Source organism: Podarcis cretensis, assembly GCF_951804945.1.
Source record: "Podarcis cretensis genome assembly, chromosome: 16".
NCBI classification, from domain to species: domain Eukaryota; kingdom Metazoa; phylum Chordata; class Lepidosauria; order Squamata; family Lacertidae; genus Podarcis; species Podarcis cretensis.
The window spans coordinates 12,886,571-12,909,593 of record NC_137186.1 but is presented as its reverse complement, the minus strand read 5'-3'; the positions used below and the strand labels follow the sequence as shown (position 1 = coordinate 12,909,593).

Sequence of the window (23,023 nt, the reverse complement as noted above, 5' to 3'; positions counted from 1 at the left end):
CAACCTCCTAGCATCTGGTCAGTGTGTCCGGGGCCGAGTCGGTGTGGCCATCCATCAGCATGTTGGTAAAGGTATGGTGGCTGGGGAAACCCAGTCAGATGGACAAGAAATAATAATAATAATAATAATAATAATAATAATAATAATAATAATAATAATAAATTGCATTTACAGTGGTACCTCAGTTTATGAACTTAATCCGTTCTGGAAGTCCGTTCTTAAACCGAGGTGCGCTTTCCCTAATGAGGCCTCCCACCCCCGCCTCCCTTCCACCGTTCGGTTTCCATTCATAGACCAAGGTAAAGTTCGCAAACCGGGACACTACTTCCGGTTTTGCGGAGTTCATAAACCGAATGGTTTGTAAACAGGGCTGTTCTTAAACCGAGGTACCACTGTATATATGAATCACCTCGCAGTTGTTCAGGAGGTGATTAATAAGTTGATGGTAATTGCACAAAATAGCTGCCGCATCTAAAAGCAGCAAAAGACAGGAACCAAAATGCGACAGGCATGCTCCCCCTCATTTTGGCTCCTGTGGATTTCTGAGTGGAGGTATTCACTGGGACTTTTCGCAGGTGCCATAGCTGCTGGTGGGCGCCCAGGCGCCTGTGGGCGCTGGGTTGTCATCCTCTGATCATGTATGAGTGGAAGCTATTTTGCTGCCACAGGAACAAAAGGCGCCACTTTTTCCATGTCCATGATGCTTTTCCAGCCCTTCTGAAACTAACGATGGGTTCATAGTTTCCCCAGTGTGTCACTAGCTCAATCTGAAGCAGAAGCTAAAAAAAAAAAGGTTTCCTCACAAGAGATTTATTTTTAGCCGAGTCTCTCTTAAGAGAGTAGACTGAACAGGCCCGTGGATGAAGCCCTCTTTCGTGTTTTTCTCAGGCGCTAATGTTCTCACACTCAGTTTGAAGGGGCCATTAGAATATTGCCACAAATTCAGTTTCCTCTCGTGGCCAGCTGGTGCCCCAACTGCGTCATGTCCCAATAGAGTCGGCTTTCAGCACCCAATGCATTTTTCCTGTTTTGCTTCATCTCGTGTCTAATCACAAAATTGGAATTGCAATCTATTGGCGCTGGCCTGTGACAGGGCCTTCATGGTAGTAGTACCCCATTTGCAGAATGCCCTGTCTGGTGAGCTACAACTGCCAGAGGGCTGTAATCGCCAACCCTTCTTCCCAGGGAATTCTGTGAATTGTAGCGCTGTGTGAGGGGGGATACAGGTCTCTCAGCACCCTTAACAAACTACAGTTCTTGGGAATCTTTGGTGGAAGCCATGAGCATATAAAGTGGCATAATTGTGGATGTAGCCACAGTGGTCAAGGGACTGGAATGTTTTTCAACCCGAGGGCCGCCTTCCCCTCAGGGCAACTTCCCAAGGGCCACATGCTAGTTGTGGGTGGGGCCAGAGGCAAGCGTGGGTGGAGCCATTAATATAAAAATTGCAACTTTGAACCACAGGCTAGTTGTGGTCTACACACTCACCTACCCTTTTCCCTCAATCAGGCCAGCAAGAGGCAGGATCAGGGTTCGATGACACATTCCAGTCAGGCAAAAACACTCAGCAGGGCCAGTGAGGGATACGGCCATGGCGATGTGGTCTGGGGAGAGCCCCAATAAGCCACATTTGGCCCCCAAACCTGAAGGTCTTTGCCCTTGATGTGTCAGGACAGGAGTCAGTGGAACTTCCTGCCTCATGGTCCCATTGCCTCGAAGCCTGACTCGCTATTAGGATTCTGGCATAACGGATGTGCGAAAGGCAGGCCTCTCACTTCCACCAACCGACAGTTCGGACCACAAACCTGATGGGGCACTTTGAGGCGGCGACAGATGACTTCTGCCCTCTCTGTTCCTCCATTGCAACCTCTTGAGTGTGGTTTTTCTGCAGCGAGAACGGGAAATGAAGTCAGCTTTGCCCTCTCCTGCAAAGCAAGCCTGCAATGCCTCACTCAGGCTGGTGCGCTGAGAACTGGAAATCTTTCGTCGAGGACATGTTTCCTATTGGCGGCTTCCTGCATGGCGGAAATTAAGAAATCAGTCCCTTCATCCTATGTGGCTTCCTCTCTTGCTTCCCTCCCTCCCCCCACCCCCCACCCACCGATCAGTCTCATCAGCCCAAGATTACGGAAGGAAGTTTACCGTAAGCTTTAAGCACATAGCACAGAACAGAAGGCGCAACCAACAAGGAGAGGGCGCCCCTTTGGTGGCACCATGGATGGAGATGTCACTGAGATGCTGGAAGATTTTGTCTCAGGGCCGCTGGTCACCTGGGTGAGCATCTATGGGGGGGCAGCAGGTTTTGAGGAGGGGTGTTGCTATTCTGGGTTGCCCTAAATAAGGGCCTTATATCTCTGGTTTTGAAGTCATGCTGAGCCTGGGAGTTTTGGCAATATGTTGCCTGACACCGGTGGTCTGCTGCGTAATTTTATGGCAAGTTGGGCAGATCGCCTATTTGGTTTTGTTTTTGTTTGTGTGTACATACAGGTGCACACACGCACACATAATTGGTACACATATACCGAGCAGAAAACACTTTGACCCTGGTTTCCAACTAGGTAAGATTTTGGGAAGCTTTATTACTGAACCCACCAAATATTAAGCTTCTTGTTGCAGTTAGGTAAACGTAGACTTGATAAATTGGGGTTATTTACATGGTAATCTGTATTGCTTCACTTCCTTTGAAATGTGGTAAGCCAGCCCAGCAGTGTTTGGGGGCCTGGCGGTTTGTTCTGCTGAACTGGACACTGAACTTAAGAACTTATGAAAAACCTTCCAGCCGGATCACAGACCCTCCAAGTGTCCCTATTTTCCAGGGATAGTCCCAGATTTACATAAGTTTTTGATTTGATCTTGGAATGTCCCACTTTTCCTTGGGATTTCCTTATTTTCATCGGACAAATGTTGGAGGGTGTGGACTTATGTGACCTCCAAGTCAAGATACAACCTTTAGAAGACATCTGAAGGCAGCCCTGTATATTGAAGTTTTTTCAAAGTTTAACGTTTTATTATGTTTTTATATATGTTTTATATATTTTATATATGTTGGAAGCCACTCAGAGTGGCTGTAGCAACCCAGACAGATGGGGGTATTCTTATTATTAAATAGGACATCCCTATTTTCTTCAGAGAAATGCTGGAGGGTATGAAAGTGTGGATTAGATAGGTTCACCTACAAACGTGAACTGAATCAAATTTCTCTTCTCCCTACAGGTGCGAACCTTGGAGACGCTGACTTACTCGAGATCTGACCAGCCCCCTTCTCCCCATAGGAAGAAGAGACACGAGGGAGCACAAGAATATTTCCTCAAGCTGGTCAGTGGGGACACCCTCATCCATATCATGGAGATAATGTGAGTCACAGTGTACTGTGCGGATCACTGGGGCACCTCCAGAGGGTCAGTATTTTCTGGGAGGGATTCAAGTGAGAGACAGTGTGGTGCAGTGGTTAGAGTAATAATAACTGGGAGACCAGAATTAAAACCACCCACTGGGTGACCTTGGGCCAGTCAGTATCTCTTATCCTGACTTACCTCCCAATATTGTTGTGAGGATAAAATGGAGAGATGGAGAACCATACAGTGGTACCTCGGGTTACATACGCTTCAGGTTACATATGCTTCAAGTTACAGACTCCGCTAACCCAGAAATAGTGCTTCAGGTTAAGAACTTTGCTTCAGGATGAGAACAGAAATTGTGCTCTGGCAGCACGGCAGCAGCAGGAGGCCCCGTTAGCTAAAGTGGTGCTTCAGGTTAAGAACAGTTTCGGGTTAAGTACGGACCTCCGGAACGAATTAAGTACTTAACCCGAGGTACCACTGTATATGACACCTTGAGTTCCTCAGAGGAAAAGTGAAATATAAACATAATAGTAGCAATAATGAAAAGCAGATACAGTACTGAGAAATTTAGGTTTGCACAATTTAGTTCACAATGTTCTGGTGTCCTGTAACAACATATATTTTATTTTTATTTGTGTGTGTGTGTGTGTGTGTGAGAGAGAGAGAGAGAGAGAGAGAGATGGGGAAATGTACTGTGGGATGGATTAATGCACATGCAAACGTTGCGCAAGCAAATCAGGATGACATCAGAATGAATGCTCATTGCTATATAACCTCTTTGCAAGCAAATCAGAACAAATGCATTTATATTACTGGTATATTATATTACATTACACTGTGTTTGAAGCTGCATTTACACGGGATTGCTCACACTGTTGTTCACAGGGTGGGGGCATGGATGTCTTCACCTGATACGCCACACATTCCCCACTGTTGTTACATAGTGTAGTTAAATGGAACCTCATATTCAGAGGCAGCATGGCACTCGATACCAGTGGTTGGGGGGGGGCAAGCAGCAAAGTCTGGTCCCCCATTTTGTGACCTGCATCTGGATAGCCACTGACAGTACAGAACATCAGGCTTCATGGACTTAAGGGGAAACCTTAAATTATTATGAACTGAAAATTTGCCCAGGGAAGTAAGCACTCTTTCAATTGCTTAGGTATTATTAAGTTAATAGCTTTCTTAAGTTATTTAACCACCACTACTGCTTTTCTTGTTGTTTTTTTTTTTGGTGGCTCCCAGAATTTATATCCCCTGCAACCCGGTAACTGTAGATGAAAGCTAATTATCAGATTAAATCCTGCTCAGATTATTTTTAAATTGAAGACATCAGGTTGTTTTGGATGCTTTTAATATTATTAATAAAAGGACATCAGTAATAAAAACTAAACATTCAGAAGTAATATGTCCATGGAACTGTATGCCAAAATTAATTCCGGAGTCTTTGACATGTCACAAGCCTCCTTTTTGTTACAGCTGCAACCAACTGACCAGCCAACCAAGCTCTAATTAGGGATGGAAGTGATATTTGACTCCCTGCACATTTAATGCTGAATCTATCAAATCAACACTCTCCAAAACAATATGAAAACCAAAATGAGGAAAAAATTGTATCAAAATGCTGATGAATTTTCCTGAGGATTTTTTTAAAAAAACCAAACATTTGCAAATTGCTGCAAAATGTGGAGAACTGAATTTAAGATTCTAAAAATGAGAAACTGGGGGAACCGAAATTGACAGAAACTTGCATCCCAGTCTCAAATATAGTTGTGGTTCATTTCAACGTGCTTGAAGCATGTTAATTTGCAAATAGAGATATTTCCAATGCATTCAATTAAGGAAAATCAATAAAAAGAAAAAAAGATCGTATGAATCATTCAGGATTCAGCTGTATATTTCATGCTCAAATCAAAGTTGAAAGGGCAGAAGCAAGCACATCTTCAGGTAAACGAAAAGAATCTGGCTTCACTGGCCAATCCTTTCAAACCGTCTATGAAACCAGATAGATTTTCTGCTGTTGTGGCATAACAGGACTTTATTTTTCAGCATTTCAGTGTTTTGCAGGGAACATTTTTCCAGCAAACAATCCTCTGCTAAGGAGCACGGATATTAATGTCAGCAGGAAAGTTCAGCTTGTACAGCTGTGTTTTTGCAGGATGCTCTCAAGGGAACAGAATCAAAGGGAAACTTTTGGGACTTCTGCTGGCACGTAGCGAGTTAACAGTGGCGCAGTGCATGGCGGGTAAATGGGCGGGTTTATGCAGATTTAGCACCAATAGCCATCAGAGCAACCAGGTAGACGGCTGAGAAATTCACAAGATCGACAAAATCCACTATTTTTGAGGTTAAATTGTCGATCAAGAGGCTGCTTAGCTGGACAACAGAAGCAGAAACGTTGTCAGAGTGTATTTTGTGGAATTGGAAACGGTGCTGATTCTGATGGGGCGATGAGAGCTTGGCGGCGCCATGTACCCACTATCACCTCAAAAGGCATCGGGAAAGGAGACTCGCTTAATTTTTCTTGACTTGGGTATCGCTTCTCGGCCTTTTGGCTAAGATCAAGTGTAGTATCTGTTCTTATCAGTTTAATATCTGATATGTCCTCTATTTGAGGACTATATATTAAATGGATTTTTGGAATTGGGAGATGGAATAGGGGCTTGCTCCATCCACTCCATGCATCGACCTGGTATTGCAGTACCTCCAGGAACGGTGCACCTCCCTCTGGGGGGAATATTGCTGGTGCAAAAAATAGATGAGAGCTTGTAGTATTTTTCACATACTGTATTGGCTTTTTGTAGAGGAAAACTAAGCGTTATCAAAAAAAAATATCTGTGTGGAAAGTGATTTGATTCCACTCTCTTTTACCGGAAAAGGTTTATTGAATACAGTATAGGGGAAATAATTACCAGTAAATACAGCTAAGTACAGGGGACGCAGGTGGCGCTGTGGGTTAAAGCTTCAGCGCCTAGGGCTTGCCGATCGAAAGGTCGGCGGTTCGAATCCCTGCGGCGGGATGCGCTCCCGCTGCTCGGTCCCAGCGCCTGCCAACCTAGCAGTTCGAAAGCACCTCCGGGTGCAAGTAGATAAATAGGGACCGCTTACCAGCGGGAAGGTAAATGGCATTTCCGTGTGTGGCTCTGGCTCTGGCTCTGGCTCTGGCTCTGGCCAGAGCAGCGATGTCACGCTGGCCACGTGACCCGGAAGTGTCTCCGGACAGCGCTGGCCCCCGGCCTCTTAAGTGAGATGGGCGCACAACCCCAGAGTCTGTCAAGACTGGCCCGTACAGGCAGGGGTACCTTTACCTTTACCTTACAGCTAAAAACGCTGCCAGCATTAAGATAAATTCAACAGTGTAAATAGGTTTTGATGGATGTAATAATGGAAAACTGACTGGCATGCATAATTTTTGTCAACTATGCAGGGATATAATATATGTAAAATAAACCATGGAAAGAGAAGAAGGGAACGCAATGATATCTTAACTATATAAAATGCTTATCTGAAATTGTAAATCAGAAAATTTAATAAAAATCATATTAAATAATAATAGAACAAAACTTTAATTTATCAAATATGCTCTTTCCGAAACAACAGGAAAACTGAAACACAACCACTTTCAAAATTCACCACTTATAGAAAATGTTCTCTGTAGCTCTCCTGACCTAACAACGTTTACAAAAATACCTTTTATTTGGGGAAAGCATCTGTGAAAATGAACGCACAGGTGAAAATGACACCTTATATCAGGAGAATTTGCTTGCAAAGATGTACGCTAGTCCAAACTGCATCCAAAACCTCTGCATCAGCCTGGGATTGCACCTCCCCTCTGGCGGAGAATACTTTTGGTTCAGAATAACAAATGAAACAAGTAGCATAATGTTCTGCTTTGGAATGTTTTATTTACAAATCCTAACCCGCCGGGCTCTGTCCAAAATGTTGCAATTGCCTCTTCTCATACTCCACTGCACTTCTACTGCTCATCTATCTATCATCTATCTATCATCTATCTATCTATCTATCTATCTATCTATCTATCTATTTGTTGTGATTCTGCAACCCATGGTTAGCCCTGTGAGGCGTACACTACAGTTCCCATTATATGTTAGAGATCCCAGGATCATCCTGGTAGAATTACAGTTCCCAAAATCTATTGTGGAGAGAGATAACTTGCTGAACTGTTGTAAATAAAAATTGCCCTTTTCCCTTATGGGGTATCCAAGAGCCCATATAGAGTCCTTACATAGGTTCCCTATTGGTAGGAGAAAATAACAGAGGCCAACCAGAGAATATTGAGAAGCAAAGCAGCTAGTAAGTTTGATGTTTATTGATCTGTTGCAACAGGGTGCTCCCCTCACATGCAGGAAAGGAGGAGGACCCAGAAAAATGCTGTGCAAGGGCTTGTAAAGACTTTTGAAATTCCCCTCCTGTAGATCAAGACCACCCCCAGAAACATCATACATACATCACAGAAGGGGTGTAACCTAAGACCACCCCTCAGATACATCATACCTACATCACAGAAATTTAAATGTTATTTTTCTCTTGTCCTTGTTTATCTCCTGTCTGGCAGGTTATTTGATTGGATTTCCTGAGTAGCCTGGCCAGTCTTTTGTAATGATAAATACCGTATTTTTCACTCTATAAGACGCACCAGACCACAAGACGCACCTAGTTTTTGGAGGAGGAAATTCTGAATCTCAGAAGCCAGAACAGCAAGAGGGATCGCTGCGCAGTGAAAGCAGCAATCCCTCCTGCTGTTCTGGCTTCTGTGATAGATGTGCAGCCTGCATTCGCTCCATAAGACGCACACAAATTTCCCCTTACTTTTTAGGAGGGGAAAAGTGAGTCTTATAGAGCAAAAAATACAGTACTTGGTTCCTGGGCCAGGTCACAGGCTCACACCTTATTCAAACAGACATATCCTTAAGACAGGATTTGTGAGGAAAGAGACAATGGGGAGGCTTTTCCAGTTTGACCTTGCAGAGAAAACATTTGCTCAGTTTAGGAATCAAAATGGATCCAGGTTGGTCTTCCTGTGCTGATCTATGTGTGTGCTTGGTTGGTACGCTTATGAACATTACCATATATCTAAGACCATAAAATTCGTATCACAGAACCAGTCTGCTGTATAACTGTTCCCTGTTTAAACCTGGCTAGGCCAGTAAAACGATTGTATATTTTCTCAGCTGCTGGTAGAGAGATAAATCTTTGGGGACAGGATTTCCCTCCACTCATTCTTCCAGTGTGCCTGGTTACCTTTCCTAGAGACCTGATTCCTGGGGGAGCACAACCTCCGTGGAGTGAGCAAAACGACGAGGCACACAGCTTGCAAATGCTCCAGGGCCTTCTGCAGCGGCTGCACAGGTTCTACCAGGTGAGAAGGATTTAACACACTTTGGATCTTAACCCATGGCTTCTGCTCTGGTGTCTGCACACATTCCTGACACAACCCATCTCACAAAAAGGCTGGAAGCTGATTGGGGTTTCAGTGCTTTACAAAATAATTGTTCTAATATGTTGTTGTTATAGTATTTTATTAGAAATAGCAATGTTCAGTGTATGGATTATGTCATTATATAGTTTGGTCACTAACAGAGCAAAACCAACCAACCACCAAATGAGAGAGTATGGATTTAGCACAACTTGGGCTTTCCCGGCTGAATTGTGGCTCATCCAGGACTACACTGATGTAAATCCCCCACCCCAGCTGAGCCAGATATATGCCACTGTACGTCCTTCAACCCGATTTAGCCAGGGCTAAACTGGTGTAATTTGATGACATATTCATACCATACATTTAAAGCGCTATGAAATCACCTTAAACATTCATGGCTTCTCCCAAAGAACTATGGGAGTTGTGATTTCTTCAATGTGCTCAGCAATTACTAGAATTTCCTGGGAAGGGAGGGATTGACTGTTAAAACCACTCTGTAAATTGTAGGTCTATAAGAGGAAGGGTTGTGGTGACTGTTACGGAAATTACGGGGGGGGGGGCACATATTTAAAGTTAAATGTTACAAATATTATGCCTGAATGTATCCTTTCAACTTGACAGCTCAGGGAAGTTACCTAGCTTTAAAAATAAAGTTTCCTCCATTCCAAAGCTATTTTCCCTTTGAAAAAGGACTCCAGGAAGTTCCCAGAGGTGACAATTGCTGGGCTCATTGTCAGCCAAGGGAAGCCAAATCTCATCACCTGACTTGCCTCAGGCTCCAGACATGCAAAGGAAGTTCTATTGTACTTTTGGGTGGTGGGTACTTAAGACATATTTGTCTATGCTAATCTTGTACCAAGGACTTGTCTGGACATGTTTGCCAGGGTTAAATTAGTGTAACCCCGGTCTACCCCTCCCCTTTTGTGACATGTCAGTGATGTAGCAATGATGTAGCAATGATGCTGTACGAACTGTATTCTGGGATATGGTGGGAAAGTTTTAAAAGCCTTTGTATCCCCATCCTCAGGGTTCAAATTTCCTCTTTGAACCTATTGCGCAATAAACTTTGGTCTACAGCTATTTGCTCCGGTTGGTGGCTAGAATCCTTCCTTTATTCCGCAGGGACCTGCGGGCTCTGCCCAACTAGCTGGGTAACTGAGCAGCCTCACACATAGATTTTTCTGTAACATTGACATACATGCTTCTTCCCCCCACCCCACAACCATTTCACCGACACAACAACCCTGCGAGGTAGGTTAGGCTTAGAGGCAGTGACAGGCCTGAAGTCAGTGAGCTTCATGGCCAAGTGGGGATTTGAACCCTGGTCTCCCATGTCCTCGTCTGACCCTCGAACCACTACAACACACTCTACTCTACTCCACGCTGAGGAATAAGTACAATGTTGTAAACAAAAATTGCCCTTTTACTTTATGGGGTATCCAAGAGCCCATATAGAGTCCTTACATAGGTTCCCTATTGGTAGGAGAAAATAACAGAGGCCAACCAGAGACTATTGAGAAGCAAAGCAGCTAGTAAGCTTGATCTTTATTGATCTGTTGCAACAGGGTGCTCCCCTCACATGCAGGAAAGGAGAAGGACCCAGAAAAATGCTGTGCAAGGGCTTATAAAGACTTTTGAAATTCCCATCCTGTAGATCAGGACCACCCCCAGAAACATCATACATACATCACAGAAGGGGTGTAACCTAAGACCACCCATTACACCTACATCACAGAAAAGGCGGTCTAAACAGAAATTTAAATGTTGTTTATCTCTTGTCCTTGTTTATCTCCTGTCTGGCAGGTTACTTGATTGGATTTCCTGGGGAGCCTGGCCAGTCTTTTGTAATGATAAATCCTGGGCCACTCACAGGTTCACACCCTATTCAAACATAGACTTACCCTTAAGACAGGATTTGTGAAGGAAAAGACAATGGGGAGGCTTTTCCAGTTTGACCTTGCAGAGAAAACATTTGCTCAGTTTAGGAATCAAAATGGTTCCAGGTTGGCCTTCCTATGCTGATCTATGTATGTGTTTGGTTGGTACACTTATGAACATATATCTAAGACCTCAAAATTCCTATTACAACAACATCACTCTATTATCTGTTATTATTCTCCCCTTCCATGCTCTTTCTCTCTTCTTTTCCCCAGAACGATTTGCAACAACTGATTCTTTCATTGCCTCCTAATTTACATCTTCTGGCCCAAGATCCTCTCACAGGTAGGCCTATTGGGAGAAAAAATGTGATGCTGAAACCACCAAAACAGATGGATCCGAACTTTCCTGTTCAGGGAAGTTTTTAACGGTTGATCTTTTATTGTGTTTTTTAAGAAATATTTTGTTGGGAATAAATGGGATTTAGAATATTAAGGAATGTGAATAAGATGGACTATAATTGGAAATTGTTTTAGTTTAATAATGATATTAGAAAGCTGTTACTTTCAACTACAAGGAAACTCAGAAGGGAGGGACTAGGGGAAGTCAACCAAGATGTTTAAAAGGTTGGATTTGTAAAGAATTAAGTTTGTTATTGTTTATCTGTTTATTGTTCCTTTTCCCCCCTTTCATTCATTGATGTATTTTTCTTTTTTTGTTTTGTTTTTGTGTGTCATTCTGCTTTGTGGTTTTTGTTATTATTGTGGAAAATCTAATAAATTTTTATACATATATAAAAAAGAAATATTTTGTTGGGAGCTGCCCAAAGTGGCTGGGGCAACCCAGTCAGATGTGCGGCATATAAATAACATACAGTGGTACCTTGGTTTAAGAAGAGTCCGGTTTAAGAACAGTCTGGTTTAAGAACAATTTTGTTTACAAACTCTGCAAAACCAGAAATAGTGTCTTGGTTTGAGAACTTTACCTCAGTCTAAGAACGGAAGAAGGGCACCGGCGGTGGGAGGCCTCATTAGGGAAAGCGCACCTCAGTTTAAGAACGCTTTTGGTTTAAGAACAGACTTCCAGAACGGATTAAGTTTGTAAACTGAGGTACCACTGTAAAAATAATTGTTGTTGTTCCTGTGGAATCCTGCCTGATCTCCTTTTTACCAAATATGACCCATGCCATCAGAAGGCTTCCCTCAAGCTTTGTGCTCTTTCAAATCTGGCGAGAAAAATCCTTGCAAGCCACAACCCCAGTTGGGATAAAATTTGGCTTTGAAACTTGGACCTCGTAGACCAGGCATGGGGGTGCATTTGCCTTCAAATATCACATTAACACTTTCTCCCCCTTTTTCCTGCAATGGTGTGATCCAGCACAGGCTGTTGGGGAGATGAAGAAGTTGTTGCTGCTGTTGCTTGGGAGTGCTGTCCAGGTACTTTGGAATGTGGAATGGGTGGGCGGGGGGGTGCAAATTTGGCTGCTGGAGGGTGGTGACAAGGGAAAGGGGCCTTTTTGGTTGTGGCTCCTGTAATCTGTCTGTGGAATGCTATCCCCAGGGAGACCCACCTGACCCTGTCATGAATATCCTTTTCAGCATCAGGTAAAAGTGTAGCTCTTCTCCCAGGCATTTGGCAGATGCTGTTAACTGCTCTGTTGCTGGTGATGTTTTTGGCTGTTGCTTGGTCTGTTTTATGGGTTTGGTAATGATCTTATTGCATTATTGTCTGTTTTTATGCTGTGCCTTTTGTAAGTTGCTTAGATTCCCCCCCCCCCTTTTGTATTAAGCGAGTCACAACTAAAATAAAAATAAAGCAAATGGATTTCCCCAAATTAATATCCTGCCTCGTAACCTAGATTACCCCCCAATTCAGTATCCTCCCCAAATTCATTACCTACCCAGAAATACTCAAGGCACTTTGGAAAATATTTGGGGGACTCGGCCCACTGGGCTTCCACCCCTTACTAACACTTTTGACCCTCAGCAAGAAGTAAAACACTCAGGGTTCCCTGGAGCGAGGGGAAATTACCTACTAAACTGATTTTATGTCCAGAGCGAGTGTGTGTTTGGTCACATCCACACTACACGTTTATCTAAAACATATACCGATAACTTTCCCCAAAGAATCCTGGGTACTGTAGTTTACCCCTCACAGAACCCCTCTTAACAAATTACTGTTCCCAGGATCCTTTAGGAAGCCATGTGCTTTGAATGTATGGTGTGGGGGTGTGACCTAAGTGTGTCTGGGGCATTTTACCAGAGGTGGTTTTAGGGTAGCAGAAATAGTGCGGTTGCACTGGGCACTGCCCTGCAGGGGGTGCCAAAACATGCTGTAGAACGGAAGCGTGAGAGGCAGGGAGCACAGAAATTTGAGAGCCCCAAGTCCGCCACTGGTTGCACACACTTTAAAGCACATTCAAAGCATTCCACACACCCCCGGACACTGTCATTTATCCCTCACAGAGCTACAGTTCCCAGCACCCTTTAACAAACTACAGTTCCCAGGGCATTCTTTGGTGGGGAAGCCATGTGATTTAAATGTGTAAGAGAACCTGATCGCCCTCCTTGAACATCCCAACAGTGTGAAAGGCGGGACGAGATCATTGGCCTAATCCAGACCCTCGACATCAGCACCCAGGCTGCCCTGGCTTCTTTCATCCAAGAGGTAAGGCTGGGCCTGGGTTTTGAGGCGGAGGAGTGTGGGTTGTATTACTTTTCCTCTCCCATCATGCTTTGCACTTCAAGCCTTGTGTGAATAGGGCAGATCCCCAGGCAAAATGGAAGGAATGTTGTGAGGAGAACTTGTCAGGTAAGCACTGGCTATATGTATACACCCATTGGTTGAAACGCAGTGAGTGAGGTTGTCACCATTCCCTCCTTCACCGCTGTTATGTATTCAGTGGTCTGTGTTTGCCTGAGCTTGAGTCTGGACTAAGGATTCTGAGCTCCTGTGTTCTCATTCAATACATGATGTCCAATCACAGAACATTTCAGGATTTGGGCCTCTGCCATTGGCCCTTGAACTCTGAGTCGTGATTTGCAGCTTGGAAGTTTAGACAGCCAGTCACGTTGGGAGTGGGAGTGGCCCAGGCTTTCAGGAATGTATATAAGGAGTTGCTTTGCCTGATTCCCAGTTATGTAGTTCAATAAAGGTTCTTGCTGTTCTTGCTGTGTCTTGTCTCGTGGGAATCCACCTATACTTCAGCTGTCCTGCTGCATTTCAAGCTGATTTTTTTACACCAACGACAGGGCAGGGATGTCTTCATCAGATGCCCATAACCTGATTTAGTTTATCCCCTGAGGCAACTCTTGTGTGTCTCATATAGGAGGTCAGTGCCACAGCATGTTCTCATGCACAACTTCCTCTCCTTCCCAGGTGACTCAGGAGCCCAAGAACATGGTGAGGCTGCAGTGGAAGGAACTGGGAGCCTCCGAAATGGAACAGTTGCTCCAAAACGTGGTGTCTCGGATTCAAGAGCTGGTGCACGAGCGAGACGCAGGCTTGGAGGTGAGGGATGCAAAGGGCTGTGTGTGGTTCTAATTCCCGCCCTCTTCTCAAAGTGCTGGCTTTTCAGAGAAACATGGCACCTGAGCCCAGAGATGCCCTGGGATCTGTTTGAGCATCATGACACCCTGAATCTAGCCATGATTGGGGGCACACCCCTCTCTAACTTCTATCCACTTATGCAGAAGGCACGATCAGAGTTCAAGGACACATTCCAGCCAGGCAAAAACACGCATGGAGTGATGTTGATTGGGGAGAGTCCCAAGGGCCTGATGAACAGGCCTGGAGGGCCACATTTGCCTGCCACACTCTACCCACATGGATTCATCCTTTACTCTGTCTCCCTCTACAGAAATTGTGGGAACTGCAGCAAGAACAGGAACACCCCCTAGTCACCCCCCTGGAGGGCCACCGTCAACATCTTGGGGTGCAGCTTGCTGAATCTCGGGCCCAGGTGCGGCGTCTGCAGCACGAGCTGTGAGTGGAAGTGGGGCAGACATCTAAAAAAAATCAAGCATGGGGGTGGGCATCTGTGGGGCATAAAAAACAATGGGGGCCACAGCAGTTCTAGAGAAGATAGGGGGGTTGGATTTTATTCTCCCACTTCAATTTCCCCACCTAACTCTGCAAGGGCATCAACAGAACACTTTTATCTCCTATGAACATTTTGGGGTATCTGATGTAAGTTCCAAACAATGTTTTCTTTTTTTGAAAAAATATGGCTGACTCCTATTTCTATGCTGGGGGCACAGCGTTTAGTTGATTACTTTGAGCTCCTTCCAGACGTCTATCAATTCAATTGTGCATTTATGATGATTTGTGGTCACGGTGGTATTGGAGCAGTAATACGCAATCCAGCTCATTAACTCACCCAAAAATCTGACATATGGTTTTCCTCTTAGAGCGTTTGCAAAATAAAAACTCATATTTTTATTTATTAATAAATAAAACAAAACTGTGCTGTTTCCCCAACCCCAGGGAAGAGAAGATGGAGGAACTGTTAGATCAAGAGGATGAACGGAAGGATTTGGAGGGGCAGCTTCAAAAGATGCGGCAGGAGGTACTGCTAAAAAAGCCACGGAGAAGGCTGGAGTTGTCCTGGCAATGAGGAGCTGAAGGTGCACACTCTGGCCTATGCTATTGGCCACAGAATCAAGGGCCACTGGGAGGCTGCACCCCCTGCCTCCCAGAAAGAGCTTCATGGCAAGGGGGGGGGGGGAGCAGCCTGGCCCCATCCAACATCCAGTCCAGAACAACTGCAGGAAGCCGGAATTTTGTACAGTGGTGCCCCGCAAGACGAACACCTCTCAAGACAGAAAACCCGCTAGATGAAAGGGTTTTCCGTTTTGGAGGCACTTCGCAAAACGAATTTCCCTATGGGCTTGCTTCGCAAGACAAAAATGTCTTGCGAGTTCCTGCTGGTTTTTTCCCCTTTCCCCCCCCCCCTTTTCCTAAGCCGCTTAACAGCTGATCGCTAAAAGCCGCTAAACTGCTAATAGCGCTAATCCGCTAAGCTGTCAATGGGCTTGCTTCGCAAGACGAAAATACCGCTATACGAAGAGCCTCACGGAACGGATTAATTTCGTCTTGCGAGGAATTGGTGCCTGGGTTTGATTTTCCTCCTCCTCCTCCCTCCCCTCCCCTTTGTCTTGTGTGTCGTGTCTTTTAGATCACAAGCTTGAAAACTGCTGATTATTGGTCACTGCAAGCCACTTCTAAGAACCTTTCCCCCCCTCCTTTCCCTGCTGCAGAGAGGGTTATAAATACTTTCCATAAATAACTTCCTGCCTTTCCAAAACCACATCCTTCCGAGGTGGCTTACATCGAAAGACTTGTAGTAAATGATACCAAAATAAAACAGCTTGTAGTAAATGATACCAAAATAAAACAGGTCACTGGGGTCCTTCACACTGGGCAGCTGGTGGGAGATGTGAAGGGGGCAACTCAGCTGGGGGGCCTTGTGATGGTGGCATCCTTCCCTCAGGGCAGCTGGTGATAGCTGGCCTTGTTATGGAAAGGGCAGTGGAAAAAGCCCAGCGGGAATAACCCCTGGTGCCTTCTTCCCCTTTTTTAAATAAACAAAAGCTGACCATTTAGGGACGAGGCCTGGAAAAGTTGGCAACCTTATTGAGGGCAGGATGAGTGGAGAGCACTGGGCACATATTAAACATTGAAGAAAGCGCTGTGAGCACCAGTCACAAAATGGCTGTTGTGGGGGCATGGTGCAGCATAACGTAAAAAGGCTGCTGTGGGGGCATGGCATAATGACTGCCCCATCTTAACGTACCCACCAAGCGTCCTGAAAAAAATGGGACATCCTGTTTTTTCGCGCAAGATCGCAGTGGCCATTTTGGGTGCTGCAATTTTGCTCACTCTCGGGCTACGAAAAAGCGGTTTTGGGGGGGCAAGATTGTGACATGGGGAAAGTTGGATGGTATGTCTTACAGGACAGAAAAAAGAGGGTGAGGAGAACAAAATGGTGTAAGCGTGCTCCTCCATCGGCTGCCCCATCGATGGTAGAAAAGGCACCTGCATCTGCCACCACCACTTGTAGAGAGAGAAGCTTTCTTTGCACCTCTCTTCAGAATGGAAAGGAGGGTGGAGGATCCAGTCCTGGTGTCCAATGAAATGTGGGCATGCTTAAGGGGATGTGTTCAATGAAGGAGAGGCTGAGTCAGTGCAAACTGAGCAGGAAGAATATGTATTGTGGATTTTTAAGGGGATATTTGGTGAGACGTTTTGTGGGTGCCATAGGAGGTACTGGCAGCTGTGGGTGCCACATAGACAACCCACAGCCTAGAATAGACCTGAGGGGACCAGCCCCCTCCCCAGTCCTTTCCCTGCGAGGCTGCAGCTCTGGCAGGGACAAAATAGCATTTCTTGGGACCCTGAGTCCAAGCAACCCCAGGTGACTTATCCATACACCTTTGCCTCCTTGTGCCTAATTCACCTGCCACTCACCATGCCACTTATTTCTAACTTGTTCTCCTGCTTTCACCAGAACCGGGCACTGGTAGGCGAGGCCCGCCTGGCTGGGCTGTACCGGGATGAGCTGGACGCCTTGCGAGAGAAGGCCTTGCGGACAGAGCGGCTTCAGGCGGAGCTGGCAGCCCTGAGAGAGCGGCTGCCTGCCTTGGAGCAGTGCCGTGCCCAGCTGAAGGTAAGGTTGACAACTGGCCACTGATCAGTTATCAAAGGGGAGTGTGTGTGTCCTTTCAGCCACACTTACACCACACATTTAAATCGCTACAATGCCACTTTCAACATGGCTTCCCCCAAAGAATTCTGAGAAGTGTAGTTTGTTAAGGGTGTGGAGAATTGGTAGGCAATCCCCTATTCCCTTCGTGGAATGACAATTCCCAGAGCTTCCCAGGAAGAGGGACTATGCATGTGCAGAGAAACTAACCTACTCTATGAAGGCAACATTTGCATTCAGTGCTCTGACCACTTAACCTTTGGCCCCAAAAAGTTGCCCCAAAGAGGATGCAGCCCTGATGCTGAACAAATTCCTCACCCCTGCCCAGGAGTAAAGCTCTGCCAAGGGCATTGCGGGTATTTAAAATGGTGGCTCCCAGACTCTCACTGGGAGCCGCCTGGAGCTTTATTGTCGCTTGCCCCTGCCAGCTAAGTCAACCTGAGTGGCATGGGCAGCGGGGGGAGGCACTGACACAGGGCAGAAGAAGGGTCCTCAAACCTGGTTGTGGTGTTTGGATGGGCAGGAGGAGCGCGAGTTTTCCCAGGCCTTGCTGGAGACAAAGGCCATGATGGAAGGACAGCTGGAGGCTGCTCGCGCCCGGGGGAAGCACCTGAGCCAGCTGGAGAAGGAGAAGTTGCACCTGCAAAGCTACCTGAACGAGGCCCAAGAGGTGAGAGACCCAGGGGAAGCTGCTCCATATGGGCAAATGGAGCAATGCCCCCCCCAACTTTCAACCACCCTGTGGAATGCCCTCCCATCAGATGTCAAGGAAATAAACTACTACCGTATTTTTCCGTCTATAAGAGACCCTCCACCCCATTTTGGGGGACTCAATTTTAAGATAATGAGGGGAGATAGCCCAAAGTTATTAAGTTTCTCCCCCCATGCATTTGCGGGCAGGAAACACTCCCTAGATCGTTTCCCATGCGCAGCAGCATCGGGGAAAGTTGCACTCCCGCCAAACAGCTGGCTGTCGGGTGCACTGCTTCTCTCCCCCCCCCCCCATGCCACTATCCATGTATTGGATGACCCCAGTTTTTTGACATGATTTTTGAGTCAAAAAACCTCGTCTAATACACAGAAAAATACGGTATCTGACTTTTAGAAGACGTCTGAAGGCAACCCTGTATCGGGAATTTTTTTATGTCTAATGTTTTACAATTTTTTATGTGCTGTAAGCAGGCCAGAGGGGCTGCGGAAATGCAGCCAGATGGGTGGGGTATAAATAATAAGATTATTATTATTTCGCTCTGCCCTCAGTCATCTTCCACCTGCCTGCCTTCTTGCTTACATCCAGTCTGGAGGGTGGCACTGCCTGTCAGCTTCCTCCTCCTTAATTTCAGTGTTGTTGTTGTTGTTGTTGCTAATTGAAAATGTACACCGCCCTCCATCCGTAGATCTCCTTGTGTTGCCCCTTGTGGAACTCAGCAGGGAGGGCTAAACTAAAATGCACCAAATGTCATAACTTTTCCTCATGAGGATGTCACTCGGTCTCCTTGATCATTTTTTGTTGCCCTTTCCTGAACCTTTTCCAACTCTTTGTGGTGAGGTGACCGGAACTGCAACATGAAATTTAACAATGAATTGATATCCATGAAATACTGTACAGCACCATGAAATTTAAGCATAGACTCTGTACACAGGAACGGGACCAGCTTTACCAGCAGACAGAGGAGCTTCTAAGAGAAAACATGGCTCTTGAGAGGCAGCTGAGGCGAAGTTTAGCGGAGCCCATCAACATTCTCCGTGCGGAAGAACTAGAAGGTGGCTGGGCCCCAGGTGGTGAGTGTGGCCTTGCCTTTCCATTTTCTAGCAAGATAGAGTCATTCTAGAGGCAGAAATGTATTCCCCCCTTCATCTGCTTTTGTAGGTCCTTCTGAAAGGCCTATTCTCTTGAGTGATGAGGTGAAAGAGGACATTGGAAGGTTGCTGACCCTCGAGAGGGAGAACCAGAATCTGCGCAGGAGGCTTCAGCAGGCCCTGGAGGATCCCAGCAAGTCTAGGAGTTTGGAACCAAAGAATGCAGTCCTTGATGGAGAGGTATTTATTTAGAGCATTTGGTACCCTGCTCTTCAGCCGAAAAGCCTCCCAGAGCACCGTACCTATAATCAACTAAAAGAAAACGGTCCCTGCTCCTTCAGAAAGCTCCTCCTGTCCCTAGAGAACATGACATTTAACCCCAGACACATTGACAGTTTCCTCTTCTCTCTGATAATTTGGACAACCAACATCCTGAACGCGTTGTTTCCTGGGAAGTTGATGCAAATCAATAGCAGTGGTCTTTCACTGACAGAGACATAAGTACAGAAGGCGCCACAGCAGAAAAGTCCCCGCCCATCAACTGAGTTTCTGATAAAAGAGGCCCACAAAATGGGGCCTCCCCTAGCTGATCTTCAGGCATGGTGGGGCAAGAGGGGTGGAATATGGGGAAAGTTGTTTCTTAAGGAAAGGATCGGGGAGAAAGCGGGGGACAATTTCCAGGTGGCACACTAACAGTGGTTGCCATTGCAGCTCTCATGGGCACTGATATGCCCTCCAGTATCTCAGAAATACACAATGCACAATAGACTGTTTGCTGTTCCTGCTCAGTTCCTGTGTGCACCAGCTTGGCCTCTCATAAAAAAACCAGAGCTGCCACTTTGTTCTGTGCCGCACCTTAACGGCAGTCGTTTTGTGGCAGGCACCCATGGCCCTTTAGCAAAATGCCAAGCGTGCCCACTGGCCCAAAATGGTTGGCAATCCCACTGTGCTAATAAATTCTGTCCTTTTATGTGCCCTGTCTAGCTAAAAGCGCTGCAAAGCGAGGTGCGGTCAGAGGCAAGCGAGCAGGCCTCAGACCCTGGAGAACATTTGCCAGAAGCCCAGAAGCGGCGAGAGAGCGAGGCCTTGGGCCCAGAAAGGCAGGAAAGCCAGGGCCTGAAGCAAGAGACCGAGGCTCTGGTGTCAGGGATGGAGGCGGCCTTGTTGGAAGCTCGGACTTCTCTGAGGGAGGCCGAAAAGCTGCGGGAAGCGGAGTCCCAGCGGGCGTTGGGCTTGGAAGAGAGGCTGAGGAGCCTGCAGGAGGCCCACGCCGACATCCTGGAGAAGCGAGAGCGAGAGCGTGAGGGGTGGCGCTCGGAGACGGAGCGCCTGGTGGAGGAGGCCCAGGCCCTGGAGCGAGAGCAGGAGGCGCTGCGGGCCGGATCCCAGGCCTTGCAAGCCGCAGCCACCCAAGCCGAGCTGGAGCTGAGGGAAGCCCGGCAGAGCCTCCAAGGCGAGCGGCTGCAGGGGGCCCAGCTGGCCCAGAAGGCCCGGCAGGCGGAGGAGGAGCTGGGTGAGGCCCGGCGGGAGCTGGAGGCCCTGCAGCGCAGCCTGGAGCAGCACAAGGTGACTCTGGCTCAGGTGGAGGCCGAGAAGGCGGCTCTGGAGGAAATGCTGAGCCAGGCTGAGAACCTGCGGCGGCAGCTGGAGAAAGACAACCGGCGCCTCCAGGCCCAGGCCCAGGCCCAGGAGGAGGCCCTGGCGGCTCAGAGCCTGCGCCTCGTCCACCTCGAGGCCCAGAGCCGGCAGCAGGCGGCGGAGGTCAGCAGCCTGAGGGAGGCCGCCCAGCGTTTCGGGGAGCTGGAGCAGAAGGAAGCAAACCTGAGGAAGGAAATGGACGCCAAGCAAAAGGCTTCAGCCCTCCTGGAGGAGGTAAAAGAGAAACTGGATATGTTTTGTGGGTCCAGCCAAGTATAAGCATAAGAGCTGGGATCAAGCCTGTCCCTGAAGCTTCTCAAAAGTTAAAGGGACAGGTGTAAATGTCATAAGTAAGTAAGTAAAAAAATAATAATAATAAAATACCTGCCACACCAGGCTGCCTTTTAAGTACCCTACAATATCCAGGAGTAATACTTGGTCTGGGGCCCTGTGGGAAAATTAAAATGGCAGCTCCCAGACTTCCACTGAGACTATTCTGGTGCTTGCCTCTGCCACCAATGGTCACATCCGCACAACAAACGGCTCCCCCTCCCCTCTAGAATCCTGGAAACTGTGTTTTACCCTCACAAAGCCACAATTCCCAGGACTAATAACAAACTACAGTTCCCAGGATTCTTTAGGGCAAAGGCACACGTGTTCAAAGTGGGATAACAATGCTTTAAATAGATGGTGTGTACTCTGGTCAGTCATGTTCCCTGCTACGGTGAGATTATTTCTCAATATGCATCTATTGATACAAGCAAGTTAGCACATGCAAACTGCATGGAGATCTGTGTGCTCCTCTTCTCTGGCGATGTGTAAGTAGCCACCTTATTGTTGTGCACACCATATGCACAACCTTTCTCCAAATTTCCCTGGCATTGTTTCCTGCCAGTTTAAAATACTTTGCTTGCATATGTTAAGTGTTTTATCGTTTGGCTTTGCCCGCTAGAGGGCACTACAGGACAAGAACAGCCGCAGAGGCTTTATAAAATAAAGCCAAGTAGATTAATTGTACCACTTTCTGGTGGACCACAGACTGAGCCTTTGCTTGTTGCTGATCCTTTTGCAAAATAATGTGGGCAAATAGGGCTGTGTTTACCGTGCGCTCGCTTTGCTTCCAGTCCTGGCTTTTTAATCTGTGTTCGCACAACTGTTGTCCAAAATGCATATGTATATCCTGCACTTTGTTATGAAATACCACTGCTTGACTCATTGTTAAGAACATAGATATGTGAGTGGAACCAGCTGGATCATGCCCATGGCCCATCTAGTCTAGCATTCTGTTCCCACAGTGGCCAACTCACAAGCAGGTTCCTAGGACAAGAGTATTCTCCCCACCTGCTGTTTCCAGCAAGTGGTATTGAGAAGCATCACTGCTTCTGACTGTAGAGGCACAGCATACTCATCATGGCTAGTAGCCATCGATAAATTGTCTTCTCTGCTAATTTGTCTAATCCTCTTTCAAAGCCGTCTAAATTAGTGGCCATCACTGTTTCCTGTGGGAGTGAGTTCCGTATAACTATGAGCTGTCCTATTTCACAAACCAGCTTCACAACAATTTGGGTGGATGGAACTCCACACCCTTGTTCTCTGTGGCTAATCCAGGGTTCAGGGCCGGATTGAATAAACCTAATCGACAAAGTGAGGATGTTTTTTAGGCCTTAGTCCTAACCTCACTTGCCCCTAGTCCATTTAATAATAATAACAACGGTAATGTTGATGTAAAAACTGCAACATATTAAAATAACAATACATTTGAACCGTAGACATAAGGTGACAGGTATGCATTGTAAGGGATCGGTGAACAGTGCAAAGAAACTGTTTCAAAGACCCCAAACCCCCTCGATTTCTGACCCTTCAAATGATGCCAATTGTTGCAGGAGCTCCAGAGGGAGAAGGCAAAGGGGAAGGAGAGGGAAGCCGTCATGGCTCAGCTGAGGGAGCAGCTGCTGAAGAAGGAAGAGAGCCCACAGGCTGGGATGCAAAGCAGGCAGCAGCACCACAGGTAGGTTACCAAGTGATGCCACAATTTAAGCTAGGGTTTTCAACTGTCCAGAATTCTTAACGTACTGGGCCAGAATTCTCCCAGCCAGTTCATGAAGAATACAGTTGTGGATTATCCCTTGTCTGAATAAGTGAAACTAGTATGCCTCATATGCCTCTCCCCATATGAACCAACCTGGACGCTGTGATGATCCTCTGAGGCCCTCTGGACAAGAG

At 46.5% G+C, this 23,023-nt stretch overlaps 1 protein-coding gene across 5 annotated transcripts in view; it reads left to right on the top strand.

Moving 5' to 3' along the window:
- CCDC88B (coiled-coil domain containing 88B) overlaps positions 1-23,023 on the top strand; it is a 34,951-nt gene continuing 11,928 nt past the window's right edge. Inside the window, exons 1-15 of one of the 5 annotated variants that reach the window (XM_079957902.1) lie at positions 1-71; positions 3,214-3,353; positions 8,613-8,721; positions 10,935-11,004; positions 12,037-12,095; positions 13,243-13,326; positions 14,038-14,169; positions 14,519-14,643; positions 15,145-15,226; positions 17,168-17,326; positions 17,886-18,032; positions 19,006-19,144; positions 19,233-19,402; positions 20,147-21,034; positions 22,684-22,808. In XM_079957902.1, coding sequence (XP_079814028.1) covers positions 60-71; positions 3,214-3,353; positions 8,613-8,721; positions 10,935-11,004; positions 12,037-12,095; positions 13,243-13,326; positions 14,038-14,169; positions 14,519-14,643; positions 15,145-15,226; positions 17,168-17,326; positions 17,886-18,032; positions 19,006-19,144; positions 19,233-19,402; positions 20,147-21,034; positions 22,684-22,808 — 2,441 coding nt within the window. In that variant the 5' untranslated portion in view covers positions 1-59. Of the gene's footprint in view, positions 72-2,095; positions 2,275-3,213; positions 3,354-7,391; positions 7,410-8,612; positions 8,722-10,934; positions 11,005-12,036; positions 12,096-13,242; positions 13,327-14,037; positions 14,170-14,516; positions 14,644-15,144; positions 15,227-17,167; positions 17,327-17,885; positions 18,033-19,005; positions 19,145-19,232; positions 19,403-20,146; positions 21,035-22,683; positions 22,809-23,023 lie in introns of those variants that run through there. The other 4 variants (XM_079957901.1, XM_079957900.1, XM_079957903.1 and 1 more) reach the window with 4 other exon arrangements.